This window comes from Dromaius novaehollandiae, chromosome 3 (assembly GCF_036370855.1).
Source record: "Dromaius novaehollandiae isolate bDroNov1 chromosome 3, bDroNov1.hap1, whole genome shotgun sequence".
Classification (NCBI taxonomy): Eukaryota; Metazoa; Chordata; class Aves; order Casuariiformes; family Dromaiidae; genus Dromaius; species Dromaius novaehollandiae.
The window spans coordinates 44,141,502-44,165,329 of record NC_088100.1 but is presented as its reverse complement, the minus strand read 5'-3'; the positions used below and the strand labels follow the sequence as shown (position 1 = coordinate 44,165,329).

The 23,828-nt window shown below is 37.6% G+C and overlaps 1 protein-coding gene across 8 annotated transcripts in view; it reads right to left on the bottom strand.

Annotated features, from left to right (window-relative positions):
• Positions 1–11,690: 11,690 nt before the first annotated feature.
• FUT9 (fucosyltransferase 9) overlaps positions 11,691–23,828 on the bottom strand; it is a 110,422-nt gene continuing 98,284 nt past the window's right edge. For all 8 annotated transcript variants that reach the window (XM_064508793.1, XM_064508794.1, XM_064508795.1 and 5 more), the window contains one exon: positions 11,691–21,549. In XM_064508793.1, the coding sequence (XP_064364863.1) occupies positions 20,462–21,541 (1,080 nt within the window). In that variant the 5' untranslated portion in view covers positions 21,542–21,549 and the 3' untranslated portion in view covers positions 11,691–20,461. The remainder of the gene's footprint in view (positions 21,550–23,828) is intronic.

Here is a 23,828-nt window from a genome sequence, read left to right as displayed (position 1 = left end):
ATATTCATCAGCTCACAGGACAGATCCTTTGATACATGTGCCTGAGAAATATAGCATTCGGTTCAGCCCATCACATTATCAGACAAACAACTCCAAAGAGAGGGTCATGCTTTAACTTTCTGGTTTAAGCTGCTTTTGAGTTTTATCAGTAAAAATTTGCCATTTTTAAAATCACAGCAGTAAATATTAATGTAACCAAACAAAGAGATAGGTGAGATCACATTAATTTTCATTTGTCGTAGCTGCTAAGTTTTGTGGGGCAGCTTGTTAATCTCACACTGTGAAGCAATGCGTAGTTAGCTCAAGCCTTCACAGCGTCAAGCAATATAGGCACACAACATAAGAATGGGATTTTTAGTCTGGGAGGACTGAAAAGACTGGAGGTTGGGTTTCTCAGCCTTTGCCTGATGCTGTTAAAATATTCTTATTAGTGATCTAGATAACAGAATAGAGAATAAGCTTATAAAATTTGTAGATAAAGCTGAGCTGAGCTGAGTTGAAAGCACTTTTGAAGAATCAGAAAGATCAGAATTCAAAGGCTCTTGATAAATTGAAGAAATAAGCTAAAATCAGGAAGATAAAATTCAGTAATGACAAGTGTATAGTTCAACATAGGAAGAGAAAATCAAAGGTGTAAGTACAAAATGAATAATAACTGAGTTGTCACTGATACTACACTGAAGGCTCTGAAGGTTGTAGTGGATCACAAATGAAACACGAATCTCTATGGGGATGTTATAGCAAAAAAGTATATCTCTCTGTGATATATTAGCAAGAATGGTGTATAAAAGAAACAATTATTTTCTCTGTAGAGAGCTGGTGAAACATTGGAATTTGGGCAACACATTTAAATAAGGAGCTATAAAAGCTGGAGAAAGACCACTGGAAAAAATAAATAAGATGAAAGAAAAAAGCACCTCTGAAGGAGCTGGGCTTATTTAGTGTGGAAAAGAGGAGAGATGGGGACTTGGCAGTGGCCTTCGGATACTAAAATTTTAATATAAAGTCAAACTTCTCCATAGATATCCGGGGCAAAAGAAAGGTTAAATTGCAGCAAAGAAGATTCACAATAGTTACTAAGAGGGAAAACGTGGGAGCTCCCTCCCTGCCAAAAATGTTTATGATTTGATGACATAATCAATGAAAACTGTCAGCCTCTTAGAAGAGTGACTGTTTTATTTCTTATGTACCAGGAAAACATTGATGCTTTAAAAAAAAAGTAGATGAATGTAGATCATCCAAACTTGTGAGACAATGCGAGTACAAACAGAAATATCAGGGAGCTTACTTATTCACGTAATTTACTGTGTGATCTTGGCAAGGTGAATTACTTCTTTCCAAAATACTTTCCTAAAAGATGGAACAGATGGGCAGGTATTTTATGTGTCTATTAAATTATAATTTATGCTTACCAAACTATGTGTTTTGTCCAGCAGGGGATCCTTACATGTGCAGGATTTCAGTTATAGCAGAAACATTTCCAGGGATTTCCATAGAAGCAAGATTATATTCTTAACAGATAGGTAGGTGTATATTAATTTAAAATCAACTTAAAATCTCTTAGAAAACAAAAGTTAAGACCAAAAGATACGCTAACAAAATTTTAGAAAAAAAATTCAGTGAAATTGGTTTTACAGACTCCTAGAACTGAACTGGATTTCCTCCAGCGTCTTCCTTTTAAGCCTCATGGAATAGTGCTGTGTTATTGCATGTTAACCTAGGTAACAGTTGCAGTACTAATGAATTTGGGGTTGTATGAGGTTGGATTTGGAGGGTGTATGGTAACAGTGCTTGGCCCTAGTATCTTGAATAAAGAATTCTGTTTGAAGGTGTTGCCAGTGGGTTCAGAGGCATACTATATCTGGAAATTGAACTTCAGATATCAAAAAGAGACCAACCAGAGTATTTTCCTTGATAAAATTGAGAGAAATTAGAAAGTAAACAAGATGAATTAACAATGATCAATTACTCCCAATCTTGGTGGCAGCTGCATGAATTTTTAATATTATGCTGAGATATAATCCTGTTGCAGTCATAAAAGGACCATTCATGAATAAAATTAAGCAAACTCATGCCTAGATTCAGAGATAGCTTAAGGTTTACGATCAGTGTAGGCATGATTGAATGTTGCTATCCTAAGGATGAAATAGAAGGGCCTTGTCGTCATACAGAGGTCTCTGCCAGAAAAGAGAGGAAGAAGGATGGGGTCTTGGGCGGAGACAAAGGAGAGCTTAAATAAAAATCTCAAAATAAATACTTTTCATTCAAATCGAGTTAGATATTAGATGATACCATCTTTGAAGAGTGAGGCTGATTCATAAAACCTTGGTATACTGAACATAAATCTGGCTCAGTTTAGCTTACATTTTTTTAAGAGTTATTGTTCTTTTAACAAACTCTAACCAACTCTCAACCTATTTAGGCGGAAGCTGTGTTGTGATGCAGATTTGTTGTACTGAGTTTCGATGATGAAGTCATAATCCATTGGGGTCTAATGAATGAACTCTTTAATCAAGAGCTATGTATTCTCCAGACATCTGTAAGATTGAATTCACTCTCGTACTTTTGAACTCTGGAGGAGGATTTTGATAGTAATCGAGGAAAGGAAGATGATCCAACAGGACCAAATTTAGACATAAATTACGTCCACACTTTATACAATGCAGTTTGTAGAATTTTGTTTTCATTAAGGGGAAACTGCCACTAAAAAAAGGGTAAATTCACACTAAATATGGGAATGTGAACTATCAGAATACCATCAATCTGATCATGCACTGAACTGTCACAGAAAAAGGTATTTCGTAAATGAGGTTATAGCTCTTTTAGGGTATCGTGATTGCTATCCCCAGGGAATATGACAAAGACTTTTTGTAGGTGGTAGAATGCGATAGTGTTTTCGTTCCTGAGACAGACATGGAGTTTAAATAAGAGAGCTTAAATAAGTACAAAATATTAAGTGCTTAAATCTGTACTTACCTTTAGCTGCATTTATACTAGTGAATTAAATATGCCAAGTTGATTCTCTGGTGCTAGCCAGTGTCCACACTAGGCAAGTCTATTATCCTCCAGAAGAGCATAGCCTCCTATGAAGTGCCTCTTGGGAAGGGTTTTGGGCCTGAGATGACTCCTGAAATGTGCTAGAGAATTACTGGGAGTGCAGCAGTTGGCCTGAGGCATAAACAGTACCAGGGATCACTCTAACAATGTAACAGTATAGATGGTCAGGTTACAATACCTGGGATATAATGGAAAAAGCTAATTTAAGTGCCCAGTTCCCTCTACCTGTATGCGCCTTTGATCTGGCTTCTAGTTTCACTAAAGGCAGATTTTTAGAGGGATTTGGGCATTCCCATTAGCTGAACTGCAGGGCTCAAAGGGTTGTTATCAGTAGCACAAAGTCCAGCTGGAGGCTAGTCACTAGTGGCGTCCCCCAGGGATCAATACTGTGGCCAAAACTGTGTAACATCTTCATTAATGACTTGGATGATGGGACCAAATGCATCCTCAGCAAGTCTGCAGATGATACAAATCTGGGAGGAGTGGCTGATAAACCATATGGTTGCACTGTTATTCAGAGGGACCTGGACAGTCTGGAGAAATGGGCAGAGAGGAACCTCATGAAGTTCAACAGAGGGAAGTGTGAAGTTGTGCATGTGGTAAGGAATAACCCTGTGCACCTGTACAGACACCAATACAGCTGGACAGCAGATTTGCAGAGAAGGAGCTGGGGGTCCTGGTGAACAACAAGTTGGCCATGAGCCAGCAATGTGCCCTTGTGTCTAAGAAGGGCTGCATAGGCAGAGCATTGCCAGTAGGTAGAGGGAGGTGATCCCTCCCCTCTACTTCGCATCTGGAGTGGTGGGTCCAGTTCTGGACTCGCCAGTACAAGAAAGAGAGGAACATGCTGGAGCTAGTCCAGTGAAGGTCTGTGAAGGTGATAAAGGGACTGGAGCATCTCTCATATGAGAAGAGGCTGAGAGAGCTGGGACTTTTTAGCCAGGAGAAGAGAAGAGAAGAGAGAAGAGAAGGGGGGATCTTATCAGTGTTTATAAATATCTGATGGGGGGAGCATATAAAGAAGACAGGACAGACTTTTCTCAGTGATGCCCAGTGACAGGACAAGAGGCAATGGGTGTGAACTGAAACACAGGAAATTCCTCTTGAACATAAGAAAATGCTTCTTCACTGTGAGGGTGGTTGAATCCCAGAGCAGGTTTCCCAGAGAGGTTATGAAGTCTCCATCCCTGGAGATATTCAAAATCTGTCTGGACATTGTCTTGGGCAGCCTGCTGTAGCTGACCTTGCTTGAGCAAGGAGGTTGGACCAGATGATCTCCAGAGGTCCCTTCCAACCCCAAATATTCTGTGATTCTGTGATTCCCCAGTCATGTTAAGGGCAGGCAAGGAAGGCACTTGTGTGGGGCCAAAGTCTGTGGGAGTATATTCATGAAAGATGACTGAGGGACCTGTATCTTCCACTTATCTGTGACTCTCAGGTTCTAATGCTGGCTCTGGAATTATTTAACAGAAACTTGGTTGTATTTTACAAAGAAATATGATCCCAAGTACTCTGCTTGTGATTCCACACACACAACGTTGTGTCACCTAGACTTAGTAGCAGTAAGTTAGCTTTATTCACATGCCTCTGCCTCTGAGGTGTGTAGCTGGCTTGTGTGACCCTGCAGCGTGTTGTTTAGCACTTCTGATTCCGTGAGCTAATGCAGGTACAGTTAGATAGGCTTTCAATTAACTCTCACAGCAGGCTTGCTTTGAGGGAAACAATGCCAGTAGACAATCTGCCATCTGCTGCCATATCCGAGGCTAAGCAAAAGAGCTGCTGCCACCAGAACTGCCTGAAGAGTGCACACAAACTGCTAACTATCTAAGAAAAGGATTTTAGAGTTGACCTGTGAACTTGGTGCTTCCAAAGGTCTTCAGGAGTGAAATGGTGTGGCTTCTGTGGTGAGATTTCAGACGCTGTTGTGGAAAGTTCACTGTGACACTTTTGTATAACTGGGTTAGACTTTTGTAAACGAGGTGAGACTGAGGATCAATATAACCCAGTGGACTGTCTCCAAGAGCAGGAAAAAGCAGATGCCCAAAGATACAGTAGACTAGGCTGTCTAAAATTTATTTTTACTGGCTGTTTGACTGTGTGCTTATTTGTGCACAACTTGTGCTTGAATGAACAGTTGGGGAATGGTTGTTCTTTAGCAAAAGCTCCTAGCTGTCATTCTCTTATTTAAAAATGCTATGCGGACACTTGGGCAATACAGTATGTATCGGTTGGAGAGGAAGACAAATACTGCACGGGAGAAACTGAATGTGATTCTTGTAAGACTAACACAGTCTGAGGAAGAAGGAGGAGGGTTGAAAATGGGTTAAAAATGAAGCAAAAGTAATTTCATCAAGGAGGCTGGCTTTGTCTTTCCTGTTTCTTCATGGAAGGTGAAAAGTTGAACTTGTGTTTCTCTAAGGGTGTGTAAATGGTAGATATTTTTACTAGTATATGTTGGAAGGAGCTGTGTATCAGAATGGGATGTTCTAGTCATTTCCCAAGGATACAAGGCTTAAGAGGTTACTCTCTCTCCTGTGTCTGTCTCTTTCTCTACCTGTGTTTCCCTGTCTGTTTCCACTTCATAACTTTTCAGTAGATGAGCCAGTGTAAACCACATTTTACACAGTGTTAGTAGACACAAAGATACTGTTGTGTTCATATAATTTTCATCAAAACGGGCAACTTGGTAGTCCAAATAGACCCGTAGACTTTCCCTTCTGAAAGAGAACTGGGCCTGTGAGTGCAACCCTCCGGACACATCAGAGAATCCACAGGAGAGAGCTATTATGAATGTCCTGATTATGAGAAAAGCTTTAATCAGATATCACACATAATTATATGCTAGAGACTCCAACTACAAGCCCTGAATTCATAAAACTAGACTTTATTCCTTCCTCTGCTAAAGGAACTTAAAGGAACTAAATGTCTATTAACCGGATGGGGCTGGTGATGGACTTCACTGAAAGACTGCTGTGGAAAGGTGTTGTTATATTCAGTAAAGAGAGTGAGAATGAGCAGCATGTTGTGTATGTAAAAACTGGTGGTGAAGAGGGATGTTTTGGGAAACTTTTTATGCAGGATGCATTGTGAAGCAAAACCCATAGAAGTAATTAACTTCAGAGGAGATAACAAACCCTATTAAGCGGGTATTCTTCTGTCTTGGAGGGTGTAGTTTCATACAATGGAGATATTACTGAAAGCATTAGAACAATGCAATCAACAATGCCTTGAAATTAATGTTTCCGGACTTCACAAGCAATTTCAATTATATTATGCTAATATATTAAATTAGGAAAACAAAAGTTATGTAAGGCTTTTAGACAACATTAGGGTGCTGAGCCAGTAAATGAATGAAGGGAATTCTCTCGTAGTGGGAATAACGGACTGAGGAACAGTTAAAGGAGAAAAATCAGGAGTTGCCCTCAAGCTGAAACAATCAGCTATTGGGAGAACAATAAGAAACCACTGTAAGGCCAGAGACATCACCAGTAAAGACATCACCTCCCCTTTGGGGAGGGGATTGGGAGGCAGGCTGAAAAGGGACAAGTTATTTTAGACAATTATTATTGAAGCTGTTACTACTAAGCATTTCAAACACTAAGTCTAGTCATTCAGATTCAGGAAGGATAAATTCCTCTTGACAGCTAGGAATATCAGCGCATGGCAAACCTATGATGTGAAAAGCAGATGGAAGAGAAAAATGAAAATGTAGAAGGGATGCGACACTATGAAAATGCATCATAAAAGAGGGGGGAAACAGTTTCTTCCCTTTTAATCTGCAGAGCAGTGCTATCACAAGATGATATAGGCTGTCAGTGAGAAGGGCTATACTAACTACTGATGCAATGAGGTTCCTGAGCAGCAAAACAGCTTCATCAGTAATTTTAAGTTAAAATATGAAAAGTGTAAGCTCAGGGCTACTGAGAATGGTCAGTTCTGGCCATTCTGACCCAAAATGTTCCTTCTAGTCTAGTCTTAAATCATAGATATCAAGTTGGCAGTATCTGTAGAAAAAAGAGAAGGCTACAGAGTAGGAAAATGATTGTCACAGAGAAGCAAACCACCTCTTCAGTTGGGATATTTGCATTAAATGTTTTCCAAAAGGTCTATATGTTTCATGGAAGATGAGTTCTAGTCGCCTTAAAAAGATTATATTGAAAGTTTAAGAGAAGAATCTATGAGACAAGTTCTCTGTTACGATGTCATTTGTAGTAAGTCAGCTGCTCTGCAAAGGCATGCATTAAGGTTCACCACATGGAGGTGCTGCCTTATAACTCAGTCACATCTTTCATTAAAGGATTAAGAAATTTAGGAAACACCCCAAGGCGTGTGTTCTGACATTAGGAGGAAAACCACTGACTTTCAGGAAGGATTTGAAAGACTTCCTGAATGGATAGAGTTAGCAGATCCCTTGCAGGAGCTCAGTGGCTCCAAGTGAGCTAGCTCAGGTACTGGGAGCAGTGTTGGTAGGAAGTTATACCGCTATGCAGCTACACTGTACAATATCTGAGCTGGTTCATTCAGAGTTAACACAACTTTTTCAGTTCATAACTGCACTGTGCTGTGCAGACAGTCCATCTAGATAAAGCACAATACATCCTTCATAAACTCTGCCTCAGTTGTTTAATGTGGAAAATAAAAATGAAAGTGTTTACACAAGGCACCCACTTGTCTGGAAAGTAAAGGCTCTCAAGTTGCAAGAGTGCAAACACTCGTGCAGATGCTTCGTTTAAGTATGGAAGGAGTCTGATAGCCATTTCAGGCTGCAATTTGCATGATTAAGGAAAAACATCTACATAACTGCTGAAGGGTCAGGTCTATTTCACTTTGATCTCCTTGGTTGAATGGAGTTGGAAGTACTGAGAATTATCATCATTATGGTGCACATTCCTGCATATTTCTTCTGATAAGATTGATCTCCTGAGCCATGTTCCCACTTGTGAATACATATTTGAGCCTTACAGAAAAGGTAAATGGGCTGTGTTTTCTATACAATATGTTTATCTGCAAAAAGCATTCATCCTGAAAACCAACCAAATTGTAATGCATTAGCAAGAAATAAAATCTCTCCAAAGATTAAGGTTTTGGTTCTGTAGTTTTTGCAAGAGATTTTGAGTAATAATATTAAGTGACATTGCTTTCAGAGCTAGTGGGAAAGAAGATGCTTTTTAATATCAAACAAATGGAAGATAAAAGAATTTTTCAGACATCCAGCATGAAAGACATCAGACAAAGGAAGGTGCCCTTTTGAATACACTCTTTCATTGACCTGGATCTGATATGGCCAATGAGTGGCCTACTGGCGCAATTCTGCTCACCAGGCAGTGCTCTCCAGCTCTCAGCAATGCTTAAAACGCATCCACACTGCATTATGGTTGGGCAGCTTGTCCAGGGCGCAGAGCTCTGTGGGTCTGTAAAGTCCTCTGTGGTAACTAGAAGCCTGAATGCAAGGGACAGACCCAAGGGACGTACTGAAACAGGACTGATAAAACCTGCTGGACACTAGCAGGTACAGGGCACTGAAAAAAATTGCACAGTATGTCCAATAGTATCTGGGTTTTTTTCCCCCCATTAGCCAGAGAGTTTTAGATAACAACTGACTGCATGGCTATCTTATGATATTGCCTGGCCCCTCAGTATTTCTGTCTTTGAGCTCAAGACAGGGCCTAGTAGGCTATAACCGCCTGAAAGCTTGGAGCTGTATTGGAACAAAAGGTTTCAAGGGTAAAGTAGCCGCTTTGGGTGTAATTGACACATGCACTTGATTACATTAAAATACATTTGGTTGACAAGCAGAACTAATTAAAAAGCACCTGATTACCCATGTACCTTGTTATATTTCACTTCAGTGCACTTACCGGTGAATTAAATCCAATTTAGTGACAACCAAGGGGCAGTGCTATAAGAGGGTAGGGCTCCCTAGTTCAAGGTTGCAGAGGCTCAAATCATTCTAGCTGGAGATAAATATTAATTTTTTTTGCTTATGTCAATATGCTGACAAGTAACATAAAAATATAGATCCAGTGTTGAAGGAGAAGGCATGATATGGCTGAGGAAACCAATCTGACATAAGGTGGAGACAGTGTCAGTAAATACCAGAATCTGTAATGGTGCTGAATAACGAGACTGGGTAGCTTAAAAACCAAAATGAACTTCATAACCTGAGAGAATGTGTCTGAAAGATGGCAATCAGCTATTAGATGATTGCCTCTCTTGCAGGAATAACATAATTGTGGTAGAGCAGGGAGTCTGTGACTTTACAGAAATTATTTTGAAACCTTTGCAACCACTCTTCCATTTTGATTAACCACATCCCACTGACTGTGTGTTCTTCACACATGACAGAATTCAGATGACAGATACCAAGTGAGGAATGAAAATACAGTTGCTGACATTTTCTGCATTCAAGAATCCCTTCATTGAAAAATAGCCTCATTTAGAAAAAAAGAAATATTTAATGAGAAGAGTTGAAATTGGTATGGAATTTTCCAAATTAACACTGGTATTATTTTAGTTATTACTCAAATATTAATATTATTTTAAATGGAAAAACAGTTTTTGATTGAAGGTAACACAGTTTGAGAGTAATTTTGATCTTTTATAAAAGTATCAATTAAAATATCACATACAACTAATTTTGATTGAAAAATGGAATGCTCTAATTCTTAACTTTTCAACAAAAGCAACATTTTTTCTTTCTGTTTGCTAATTCATTGTACATTGAAATAAATTATAACAGCACTCCATGAACTGTTACCTAATATGTTCTATTTTAATATGGTTTCAGGCAGGATTAAAGATGAAGACTCCCAGAGTAGGTGAGCTGAGTTTCTCTTAGCCTCCATTGCCTTTCTAAACTTGTGACTCCTTCAACTATAGTGAGAGCTTAGATATTTATTGCACCTCTACCCACAGGCGTGTAGACATCTGCTGTGAGATATATTAATCTACAGTCAGGTCTTTCTCTTAAAAGGTTGTTGTCCAGTCCAGAGATTCTACTGGAATTAAAGAACAGTTGAGAGAATGTTGCGCTAAAAAGGAAGCTGTTGTTTTGGTGAGTGTGCGAGTTGACATGGGGTGTTTTGTGGTGCGGTGAGACAGGCTGTAGCCAGCTGATGGACCCAGAAGTGGTGGAAGTGTTTGTCTGTCTTCCTCCTCTATCAGCCTTGCTGAGAGGTCCTAGCCTGCTCTCAGACTTGCACACTGGGTCCACATTCAGCTCAATGAACTGTTTTCTTTCTTAAGTACCAGTCTGTGTAAAGCTAAGATAGGGTTTGTTGCTTTATGTTTCACTGCATGAGAAGTCATGCCCACGACAACCTTTTCACCCACAGATGTTGCTTCAGTCTCTGTAATAGCCCCTGTTGCTGGCGGTGCTAGAAACCTGCACACCTTCTATGCATGACCGTTTTCTTAGCTTACACTTCAGAGCTGTGCTTCTGGAGGCAGATCTTGAAGTTGGCTACTTTAGACATTTAGGGATGGAAATCTAACTTCCTAAACATGCGAGCCTTTGTTTCCAAGAGGATGGCATATCTGGGGACTGTTTGGAGCTGCAAGAGAGAAGGAATGGATCATTTCAGAAAAAGCTCTGTTTTAAAGACAGAAAGTTGTATGTTCTAGCCAAAATTTACTTTTTGATGTGGCATTTGAATGAAATAATGAAATGTGTCAGGGACTTCTTTCATGTATACTATTAAAAATGAGTCTGTCTCTGCACTTATCATGGATGAGTTCAGGAGGGTGATAAGTTTGGTTTGAGCAAATGACATAAATTAGATGAAGTTTTTAAAAAAATTATCCAAATTAGCAAAGCTTTGTTAGCTCAGGAGGAATGGAAATTTACCTGTCTAATGGGAAGAAGAAGGATTTGGAAGATCCCAACACATTCATCAAGCTTCACAGTAACCAGATGTAATATTTTGCCTTGGATTCACTGTAATCACTGGGACCAAATGCTTTGTTCTACTGGGAATACTGCAGTATTTATTACAGGTATTGCACTGGCAGACATTTCAAATTTCTATTTATGTAGTTGAAAATAAAGCTGACACCATTATGTTACACCATTTGCTATTTTAGAGATACTGGTTCTTTAAGCTATGCAAATGTAGGTTATTTGAACAGTAGATGAAGCAATTAAGTATGAGCATGTAAATTACTACTCTACTGATCATCTGAGATCTGAGATGTTTTATAAGATTATATAGACCTATTTCTCAAAAGTAAGTTATGATTTTGGGCATCAAATTGATACCTCCTTAATGAAGCCTATTTTCCAGTAACAAGTGCCTTGTATTTTCAGAAAAATGATATGATTGCTCAAAGGGTGCTGCGTAATTACATTGCTAAAAGCAAGGCAAAGTAATCCAAATTGTAGTACCATACTGACTCAGCTATGTTGCTTGTACTCAGCAAATTCATGTAAGAGTCCACGTGAATTCAGGCTGACCCTGCATGCTTACAAGGGTTTCATCTATAACAGCTTGAAAAGAACGAGAGTTCTGTTTGTGAGATTGCAGCCAAAAGTCACTGGTGCTACTGGCGACAGTCTTTAGATCAGACTCCTGAGGAGAAATCCCACAAGAAGAAGAATGAAAACAGACCTACAAAATAATGATCAAAGGCCACAGTACACTTAGAATGTTTCCTTTTATTTTAAATATACCTATTACAATAATTTGTTAGGCATATATAGAGCGCTATTATTTACATGGTTCAGTGTTTATCCTTTGGGGAGAATTCCAGTGCTCAATAAATAAGAGTCAGTGAGCTGCTTGTTAACCATGTTGGAATCAGAGTTCTGAGAGATTAAATTCACATAAATGATGAAAGTCCTTGAAATGGTTACAGTTACCTGCAGTTTCATACAGTAGGCTTCTTCTGACTGCAGTCAAATTGTGTTTAAAACTGTGAACATAGTTCTAGGTAATCAGAAGAAATTTTAACAACAACGTCAAATTAAAAAAGTACTGAAAAACATCAGTGGTTTAAACTCTACACTTTTCAGATGCATTTCAGGGTGATGATATTGTTCAAAGGGAACACAGAAAGTTTGGTAGAATGCCTATTATAAAATGTCTAGATCATGGGGCAAAATATACAATCACTAATAAATTAAAAATACAGCTTTTTACCAGATCTCCTTCTAACCTGACATCTTAAAATGTGCCTGCAGGCTTTCATTATTTTTATTAAAATCCAGTTTTCCGTAGTTACTACTTCTTATACATGTATTTATGCATTATATATAATATATATAAAACATAAAAGATTAAGTTGTCAGTACAAGGAATACCATTATCTGAGAACATGAAGCAAAGGTTCACATCAGATCCCATTCAATGCTCTATGTGTAAGCTGAAATACATGAGAGAGGGACTGTGCTTCTGATCTTGTTCTAGGTCAATAAATGCGGGCCCATACTTCTACACTTAGAGCTTACTGCCTTTACTGAGATCATGCCAGTCCTGTGCGTCAACCACCCATGTTAAGGTGACCCAACAGAGAAAGTGGGTTTGAATGAGGACAAACCGCAGGTATTTCTCGTAATTCTCATCAATATATTTTGGATGTCAAGTCTATGGCACATTATGAGAGTGGCTGAATATCTATGACATTCAACTATGGCACCCAGTATTGTTTCCCCAACATACAGAAAGACAGAAGGGAAATGCAGCTTATACCTACCAGGCATTTATCCTAACAAATGTAATATTATCACTATTACCATGGAACAGAAGCTATCATTTATTGACAGTATGCCTGCTTATTCAACAAAACATTTTGGATTTTAGCAGCATTACAGTTTGGCAAAGAATAGTTTCTGAATTACCTTTGTTACAGTTTTGGATCTCTGGCACATTTAAGACATCCACCCACCTACTCTAATAATATTTTAAAGCAAAATCAATGTTTGATATAAAATAACAGTTGTGTTGTAAATGTGGAAAAATAGTCTACAAAAAATAAGTATAAAAGTGATCTCAGATTTATGAACATGTTTCATATCAACAAGTCCAGATGACTAATCTGTGTGTTAGAAATGGCCCTTGATAGGCTGTGTCACAAACGTACATCACATTTTCACAGTTTACAATAACACAGTTAAATTCACAATGTGATGACACCTTATATCATAAAAATAGTATTTTACAAACTATACATTTGGCATCTGTTTTTAGATTTGTTAAAATTTTTTTGTTTCTTTTTCAGTTCCTTTTTTCTTTTTCCTTTTTTCTTTTCTTACAAAATAGTGCAAAATTATAGTGTGTTAATAGAAGATTTTGCAAATCCTAATAAAAAGTCATTATGTTTAACTGTTTTGCTTGTTCAGTGGAAACAGTTTGGCACATTAGGATTTTGTATAGATGGAAAAACTCTCACTTTGTTCTCTTTAGTATATCCACTGCATCTCTAAAACATTAAATTGCACCAAGGGAGTTAACTTTCCATGCTTTTTAATCTCATCTCTTAGAACATATGTGTTACAAAACAAAAGAGCAAAGGAAATTGTAGATTTTAGTGTTAATTTATTTGCCAAACAGCATATATCAGACTGACTTTCCATACCATGTCATAAGAAAAAGGATTAATGGGAACATTTTGACTGCTAAAGTGGTTGGTTATAGCTTCAAGGTTCTATGGGAAGAACTTTATCCCAACTTCATATATATAAGTGCTGGTTGACCATATATCTTTCAAAATTTGCTATTATGCATGCATATATATGGATTCAGACTCAAGTCAGGGGTGTATAAGGTTTCATCAAAGCCTATTTTCCACTGGGCTAATCCATATAAAGAATAACAAACAATTGCTTTTGCTGCCAATTTGCAACAATTTAATAATTTTCTTACTAATTATTTACTTAGCAAAGTTAATGAAGAATTTCCACAGCTATGAATACTTAATCCATTCAGCCTGGCACCATGCTTTAAAAAATGCCAATGCTCTGTTATTTTACTCAGAACACCAAGGCCTTGTGTTCCAAACAGGCAGGGTACAGGCAGGAGGACTGTGAGCTTCTTAAATCATCCTGGGCTCTAAGGGAAGGTATCAGATGAGTCTCCGTTCAGTTCTTTGCCTCCTTGGCTGAAGCTACTGACAGTGCTAGTGGTATGAAGGTTTCTGTGGTGTGGCTATCAGTCCATGAGGAACTGGACTGAGATCACCACATCATCTACTAGAGATTGCCAAACAGCTGTCTGTACCAATCTACTCGTAATTCAGGCTGTTAACCTAGAGGTGAAGGGCTCTGTGCCACATGACCAAATCTCTGAACTATCCACTGCACAGAGACTCTTGGTTTCAGTTAATTGCATAGAGAATATGGCAACATAGAAGATTCCCAATTAATTACCTTTATAATAGAGTAATTAAATCACTTTTTCCAATACAGAAACTGCAGTGTGATGTCTCTAGGTCTAATTATTTCTCATGAATTTATAGTTTTATCATCTGTATCATTCTGTGACATTTGTGCTATGAATTAAAATTATTACTGCATGCTTTATTTAATCAATTTCTTGACATTTCTGTAGCTTTTATGAACATATCTAACCAATATGAATCTTGCAATGATTTTTCTGAAGGTAGAATTGGCAAGACCACTAGAACTATTTACTCACATTTTAGAACGGAAATATCCACAAATAAGAAGGCTGTTTCTTGCTGAAACCATTCTGCTCTAGGCCCAATTCTGTGTTCCTGACTTGGGGATCTCCCAAGTCACCTACTGACTCCAATGGGAGATTTGCCTAAGTGAGGAGTAAAAGATGAGGCTGAAATAGCTATTTTGTATGAATCATACGAATTATCTTAGTTTCCATCTAACATTTCAAAATCACTTATATTAAAAAAAACAGCCAGAACTGTCAGCCAATATTCATAAAAAAGCCCACCAGCCTACAGATAAACAAATAGTTCACCTTGATTCTCTTCTGAATAGCATACTATTTTTGACCAAGGAAGCACTTGAATATATGATTAACTTTCATCGCTAGATTTAAACAGGTCAGAAGCCTCCCTGAAGATAGCTAAGCATCTCCAGTCTGCATAGACAGACTAATGTGCCCAGTCTCTCCAAGACCTTGGACCTCCTGTTCCCACTTTGTGCATGTGGTTGTTCACTCCCAGAGTCCCACCTGGACTGAACCAGGTATTTCCCTCCAAGAGGAAATTCTGGCAAGGCCGAGACTCATCCTCCCCAGAGTGCGCTTTGTCCAGGCTGAACATACATAGATGTGACGAGGTTTTATGCTTTCTTCCTAGCAAAGTCCTCTTAAATACTATTTCAGCAGGTCTTGGCTCCTCTCACCTCCTTATAACACATCCAAATGCACATACCATGCACAGCATAGCGAGGCTGTAAAGTAGAGTACCGTGCTGTGAGCAGAGTACAGGAGGTGATGGTGGCACATAGTGTTTGCTGAAGCAGAAGAGTAGGCTCAAGGTCTGCTGAATAGGCACTAAACCAGAATGAGTCCAAATAGTTTTCTGCTTGGAGCAGCCAGTCTACTCACAGGGTACTCCCCTTGGACAGTGGGATGCAAAAGAGGTCACATGAACTAGCCTGTGCTAGAGGCTGTGTTCTCTGGCTCAGTTCCCAAAGACAATAACTGTACTGTTTGAAGCCCCAATACATTAAAGCATTTAAGATGCTCTTAAATTTAAGCATGTGCTTGAGTCTCATGGCCGTAAGCATGTGCTTAAAGTCTTTCCTGAATGAAGTCCAAAAGGCATTGTTGCACAAGAACGAAGGATTTACCTCAAAGACAAAAAAAAAAAAAAAAAAAAAAAAAAAAAAAAAAAAGAGAGAGAGAGAGAGAGAGAGAGAGAAAAAGATAAGATAAAGATTCTTCATATCAGACATGAAATATGATCAGCTTACTGACAAGTTTCACTTCTCTCCCCTAGATTTTTTTTTTTAATCTAATAGAAGAGGTAATACAAGGCCAATATGAATGCCATTCATGAGTAATCAGCAGCAGTTTTAGCTTATTTAACTGATACTGGGCTGATTGGAGGTGGGAGAGAATTACATGGTACTTTTTTTTTTCCTGAAAGCCCATTTTGAGGAACAAAGATGAGTAGCTAGAGACAGTAACTAGTTATTTGTGCTCAGTAATGCCAATTTCACACGTCTTGTTCAGTCTGCATGAGCTCTAAAAATCCCTAGATTCATGCTCTCTCAGCGCAATATTCATTTTATCTGATCTGATTCTTAAAAGACAAATATGTTGCTGGTTGTGTCTTGCACATTGTGTGAACCTCACTCAGGCTGCTTGTTCATTGTGATTACAGCCATCTCAGATGGCAAGAGGCATTCAAAGAAACTGGCAACCATGAGCCTCTAAGGAATGGAGATCTCATATAGAGCAAGAGCTGCTGTGGTTATTGACTGTCTGTGAAATGAAAGGAAAAGTCTGCTTTAGAAGGATCTGCTGTCAGATGTCTGTTCACATTCAATGGGCTGGTAATGCATCTGCAGTTAATACTTTATCTGTTTTGGTTCTTATTTTCTGCACTGATAAAGACAGGAATGTTGATTGCTCAGTGCAGGACAGAGAGACTAAAAATGTCCAAAAGAAGGCATTGTAAGGAAAGTATAATGATTACTCTCTGTCTTGAAAAATGCAGCATTGCAGAAGATGTCATTAAGCCATACTGCAATGACAGCAGAACTAACTTGTAGCTAGTGAATGTGCCCCTAGATTATTGCGGGCTGGCGCATAATATAAGCTGAATGTCTGAAATAAAACTGTTGAGAAAACAGTCAGAATGGATGTAATTTCTCATCTGTCATTTGTTTTCTCATGTACAATTGTCTTCTTTTGCCAATGGTACCAAGGTATAAACAATATCTTGTTCTCTATTTTAATTAACTCCATGTTTTTTTTCTCTTCCAAAATTAATTGGTTTTGCCCATTCTCCTTTTGAGTGATTTACTATTTGAGTCTTTTTATGCTATTTATTTGTGTAGGAGGGCTCACCAAAGGAGCACAATGCTTAATGTCATATACAGACTGGAATCAATCTTCTGGGAGTTAGGTGTCTAGGTTTAGTCTTACTGCCTTTTTGTATGCATGAAGTCCAGCTATGTTACATCCGTTGCTTCCTGTCAGGTACCACCTAGTCTGGACATACCTGAAGATGCTTAAGCTTTTGTCAGCAAAATACTTTATATCCCAAACTGCTTAAGGCTTGGCGATACCTGTAGCTCCTCCTAAAAACTTCACAAAATGGCTGGACCATTTATATTCTAGCCCATGCACTTTATCCTAATACCTTGCTGACATTCCTGATGTCACTTGCTTAGGATTTGTTTATGATTCTTAGACATTTCAATGTGGATTAGATTTCTCTCCCATTTTATTAATCTTTCAGACAATTTAAGCAATGCATCCTGAATACAAAGTATCATACAAGCCTTTTGTGAAGGTTCTGTGAGGAGATCAACTCTGTTCCCAATTCTAGCAAAAGACTTTCAAATATCTTCATGGTTCAGCACAAGATTAGCCATGCTGACCTGATCCAGTGGTCACAGAATTAACGATATTTCCTACAGGCTATGGAGGAAAGTATTTGCTCCATATTCCCAGCGTCTATGCAGGAAAGTATTTAAATATATGCAAAATTTTAAAATTGATACTTGTGGTGACCAATCATATATCTTCTCATTTCATTATTGTGCTTATTATTAATATGAGAATTTATGAGTTGAATCTTGAAGACAAGAGACCAGTCTGGTTTAACATAAGACCTTGTCACAACACAACTTCAGCTATCTGAAATGAGGAATGAAATAAGGGATAGTACACGTTCACCAGAGGGTGAATATACTTCCACTGAGATTAGTGAAAACAGCTTCCAAATTCCAGCATCAAGGGAATCAGGTTATTCAGCCAAAGCAGTGACATATTAAGTGACTGAGAATTTCACAGCCCTCCTGAAACCCAAAAAGTGTAATAAAATATCCTTGGTTTCTGTCCTATAGGCATTAGACATTTGCCTTCAAAATGATAGAAATACCATATTACGTTCATGCCTGTGCTTTTAGAAGACTGGGTTTCATTATAGTGCATTAATGTGCAAGGTAAGCTCTTTCTTTCTTGTTTCATACTGAAATGCTGTTGAATTTGGGAGGTTCACAGTATCTTGTAAATTAGCTTTCTAAGAATACAATAAATATAGCAGAAATAAATATCTGGATCAGAAAACAGCCTTTGAAGCCATGGGGAATGTACAGGTATAATGCTATAATCATTCCAGTGCAGTTTCCTACTTCAGAAATAAGTTACTCTTAATAGGCTTTGGTGTTAGTGTTCCAGCCTGGGGTAAAAGAGGTATCTGAAAAATTGCCTTATCATTTGCTAAATGCTTATCATTGTTCATCTCTTATCCCTTACTTCAGAACAGTTGTCTGCAAGTTTAATCTTAAGTAACTGATCAGTTACTTTGCTAGGTCAAGGTCTTATATATCACATAAGTTGATTTTTTTTCTCCAGTTAAACTTTTACATTTTTGTCCTTTCCTATATGCGCTTCTTTTTCCAGGCCTTAGGTTAGTAGCAGGGTATTTGTTTACAATAAATGAGAAAAGACACTACTGTCTTACACCTTCATACTTTGAGATCTTTGTGTGCTATTTCCTTTCCTTAGGGAAAAGTCTAAAGACTCTAAACCATTTGGACCAAACGTTCACCTGTTAACTCTTTGGACTATATGATGATTTCCTGTGAGATGCTTAGCAATGAGTATCTACCTTTTAACAATTCTTGTACTTCAGTTTCTTTTATAATTCTTTCTTTATTTTAAAGGAAAGGTAATGAGAAAAGAATTCTCATGATTTTGAACATCTCAAAAATAGTCACAAGACTCAGAGCTGACTGCAACTCAGTAGGAGCTGTGATCTGTAACATTTTGACATAAAAAACCCAATTGCTTTCAGTTGGTACAAAAATATATCCATACATTTATAACATTAACCCAGCCTTATACCTATGACTATATAGCAGTCAGATATTTACATCTTGCTGCAAGAAAAGAGTAATAAAATCAAATGATAGACATGTTAAAACATACATATTTTAAACAAACATGACAAAATCACATTTTAGTATTTGCTATCATAGCAAATAAAATACTCATGAACATACGTATATACTCAAATGTTGATAGCATCTACTGCTCTTAAGAGTGCATTTGTTTATATCTGTCATATAGCATATTTTCCGAAAATAAAACTCCATAGCTTAACTGATTGAATATGTTGGCCTGATACTTGATGTTGACTGAATTTCAGCATTTTTCTTTCAGAAAATAAAACACTGAGTCAGTGGATTTTTTTCCACATTAATCAGCCATCACAGCAAGTTGCCCAGCTACAGTTAAAGTTCAACAAACCTTTAAAGAATTAGGGAATAATACACAATTATTCAAAAAATTATATGAGAAAAATTGCTAAAACTTCTCAACAGTTTATTTTCAAAAACTCATTATTACCAGCTGAATACTATATATGAGGCTGATGTAATCAAATGACTATATTAACATTTGTTTACTTGTTCATCAGTTCAATACCAGCTACAACCCTGGCTCAGGTAAACAATGCATGAGACAAAATGGGACTTAAGCACATGCTGAGTTTAAATGTACTCAAAAGCTGAATGAACCAGGGCTTCGGTCACTAAGATTATTCACCTTCTCTACATCTGACATCTTTATTCTTAGAAGGGTAAGAACAGATATATTCCTGAAGTAACTTAATGGAGCTATTTATTAGGAAACTCATCTTCCTTTTTAGAAACAAAGACTGTCTACTATTGTGATAGTTTTTTAAAACTATATTTCTAAATTCATTACCCTTAAAAAGGGGTGAACACTGGAATAATGGTAGATATTAATTTTACTGTGTTCTTAAAATGTAAGATGGACCACAAAAAACTTTACTGTCTTTTGAAATATTACAGACATTTCAGACTAGAACAGCAAATTATGTTCTTAAAATTCTCTATAGTATTTTAAGAGCTGTGTCTTCATTTTCCAAATAGGTTAAACAGCTAATCTCATGTAAAAAGAACAGTGTTAAAAATGACTACTTTATGTGCAAGACTGGGACATATTCCACAGAAAATGTGAAAAACCCCTGTTTAAAAATTATAGTAAACAATAAAATATTATTCAGTGCACATAATTAGTATGTACATTATAATTTAAAACTGAGTATTGACGACTGTTGCTGATGATCTTTTAAAATTTCTTACAAAATATAAATAGGATAGCCAAGAAAGGATAGCTGACATAAGGTTTTCATTTCCTTCTTTCTTCTCTTTTGCTTTCCTCTCCACTTGGACTAAGGATTCTTTGAGATACTTCAAAAAGTGCACGCAAAGAAAAAAAAATTAATTCCAAAACCATTTTTCTAAATTTCCAATGGACTTATATTCTTGGTGTCTTTTCACATGATCACAAGCAAGACATGCATGTGATTCCCAGAACCTGGGAAGATGCACTGAGAAATCCTTCTTCCAGTTGAAATAGCTAAGATACATCTTGTTATTTTTGTCAAGCATCAGAAGATATTCTGCCAGCTCTCTTGGGGAGAGGAAATCTTCCACATGTATGAAAGAGTCTGCTGGAATGTAATTCTCATAGTTTTCTCTGGAAGGGCCCAGTACCACTGGTACTGATCCAGCCAGAAGGGCATTGTAAAGTTTCTCAGTAATGTAATCTTTGTGAATTGAATTTTCAAATGAAAGGTAGAATTTACAAGTGGAGATAGTTGGAATCAAGTTTTTGTCATTGACATAGTCTCCAAAGGCTTGTCCGTAGGTATGGATTTCAATATACTTGCTAAGCTCATTGTAATACTTGACTCGAGCATGCTCAGGGTTCCAGTTACTTACAACCCAACACACCAAGTTTTCTTTACTTGGCACTTCAAATGTAAAGGAACTTGTACCGACCATCATGAAGCCATAAGGCACCTGGATATCTGAATCACGCCGATAAGTCAGGGTCAGGTTAAAGAGATGTTCAATGCCACTTTTTTGTGGAGTATGAGTTGGAGACTCCAAATTCATCCAAATCCATTTCTGGAATGGTGGCCTAGCTTGCTGAGGTAAATTAGTGAGATCCCAGCTGATGTCCCTGTGATGAATGAGAACGGCATGGGATCTGTTGTATAGTGAACGGTCAATAGTCAGATGGCACCCATGGATGTTGAACATTGCTTGGCAGGATGTTAGATCAAATGTCTGACCAAATGGCCAAACCCAGATCAAAATAGTTGTTTCATTAAAATTATCAGTTTTGGAAGAAAAGAAGTTCTTCATTTTCAAAACTGAGCTGGCTGATTCTATAGGACCAGAGATCCAGCTGTTTGTTGGTTTGATATAAATAAGTAAAAATGCCATGAAACAACCAAGGACAATGAAGATAATCAAAAATGGCCGGAAAATTCCTTTAGATGTCGATGTCATAATTTGTTCTGAGAAAAAAGAAGAAGAGAAAGAGAGAGAACAACCACATCAGGCATTAAATTGCAAGTAAATTTCCCATTAAAACAATCAGATATCAAAATGGATAGAACTTCAATATCACAGAGGTGTAACCTCACAAGCTTCTGAAGAGTTTTGAGTAGACAGGGTATGTGTTCTTGCACACTATATGCGGCAAAGCATTGGAAAATGTGATATTTTTCGTCTTCATATTAAAAGCTAGTTTACATAAATTGTGTGTATGCATCTCACACTTTCGGTAACTCAGTGTACATTTAAAAAGACTTTTTGTTTAGAAGCTAGGCCAAGAGTTTAAGAGGCAGATGAGACAGTCAAAATTGCCCTTTGGTTCTGTCCTTGTGTCTGGGTGAGGGACAATATGCTGCACTCTTGGTCCATTCATATTTTTGTGTTTATATGTATGGAGAATGCGAGGTTAGGGGAAAAAGAAAGGAAGAGACTGGAACATGAAATCTGTTAGACTATTAGAAACCTAGTTTATGCCTGATGTCCGCATGGGTATGAACACCCATGCCTTCTCCTTAAGGGTCCCAAAATAGCTAGGCAAAGAAAGCAGGAATACAGGTTCCCAGCTCTCCTTTTCCCATATGCAGCATCACATAGTTTCCACATAAAGAAAAATGAGCAATAAGATATTCTTAAACATTTGATTATGTTTTTATTACAGTTAAAATACAGAAAAATATAGATATACCTCATCATTATGAGGCACCATTATTTCCATATGGAAAAATGGATGAGAAGTTCATGTACTTGCCCTCTTTTTGGTGGTCTCTTCCTAGAAGAAGTGACAGATCTCTCTACATAGCTTCTCTTCCATATGGTTCTTGTGAAGTGTAGCAAAGTTAGGGCTTGCTTACTACTAACTTTTGCTCCTGAATGTAGCCCTAGAACTTGGAGGTGTTTTAAAAACAAAAACAATCAACCATGTAAAGAGTGCTATGATATAAGAAGAAGAAAGGAGCAGCTGTAAGTTACCAAAAAGAGGTGTTAAGAGTATACAGGCCTATTATAGAAAAATAATTCTGCAGTGTACTTCAGTTACTTTGGAATATTTGCCTGGCTCTCTTTTTCTGTATATTTTTCAATGATTTAGGTTTTCACTATCTTTAGCAGCTAGTTACACAAAAATTATTATAAAAACTCATGCCTAAATATATAAAAGAAATATATACTCTAAATATATATTATATATAATGTATAACATATGCATCCAAAAAATAAATTCACTCACAAATAATAGAAAGAGGATTTCAGGCCTTTTAAGCCAATTTTATAGCTCATTGCATCTAACCTGTGAAAAAAATAATTAAATTCAGCATGAAGACATGGTAGAATGTGATTCAGAGGTCCTTTAATGCAACATACATTTGCTGTATTGTGAGTGTAAAAACTGATGTGTGAGTGTAGCAGTACAGTCATAACAAAAATGTCTTTATATTCACTGTTGAGGGAAAGGATAGGAATGGAATGCCATAACTAGCTCTACTCTAACATTGTATTTTACAGAAAAAATAATTTTCCTCCCTGTTTCCCTATTTTGGAGAGGCAGATAGTCTTAACTCTGTTTTTACTTATCAAAAAAGATGTGATATGCTGAGGCTGAGTCTTTTATCTCAGCCTCTTTCTTTTTGGACGTAGTTCAGCATGCCCCCTCTGCTTTCAGCAAAATGGTCCTAAAGGGAGTTAAGGGGAGGAACTGTTGTGTCTATGACATTTTCACACAGCCTCATCAGCTGAAATTTCTCTGACAGAAATTTTTGGTTTTACAACTATATCACACTGGTATTTTTTTAGTTTCTATTGATTCTGCTAGAAATATGTCCAGAATAGAGTTTATGACCCACCAGAGCAGAAGGATCTTACCCTACCTTAATATTATGAGATTTAGAAAAGGATCTCTGACAAAGAAGGGATTTAGTTTAAGCAGCTCAAGGAAAAAACAAGACTAGAAATAAGGTCTGAGCCAATCTTCATGTGATGCTGTTCTTACTTTCTGTGCTGTTGAAGCCAACACACAGAGTAAGTATAGTTTTTCACTTAACAGCATGAGCTGAGTTTGAAGAATAGGATGGGAAAGGTGGCTGCTCAGGGAGACTCGTCATTTTCTGTGGAATAAAACAGATGGAGAATCGGGAAAGTACCTTAACATAGTGCCCTGTAACTTAGTCATCCTTCAGTTCAATGCTGCTCTCTGACAGGGCTTACTTTATACTAAGCTCAGCTACTAACCGGTGAAAAGCCCTGC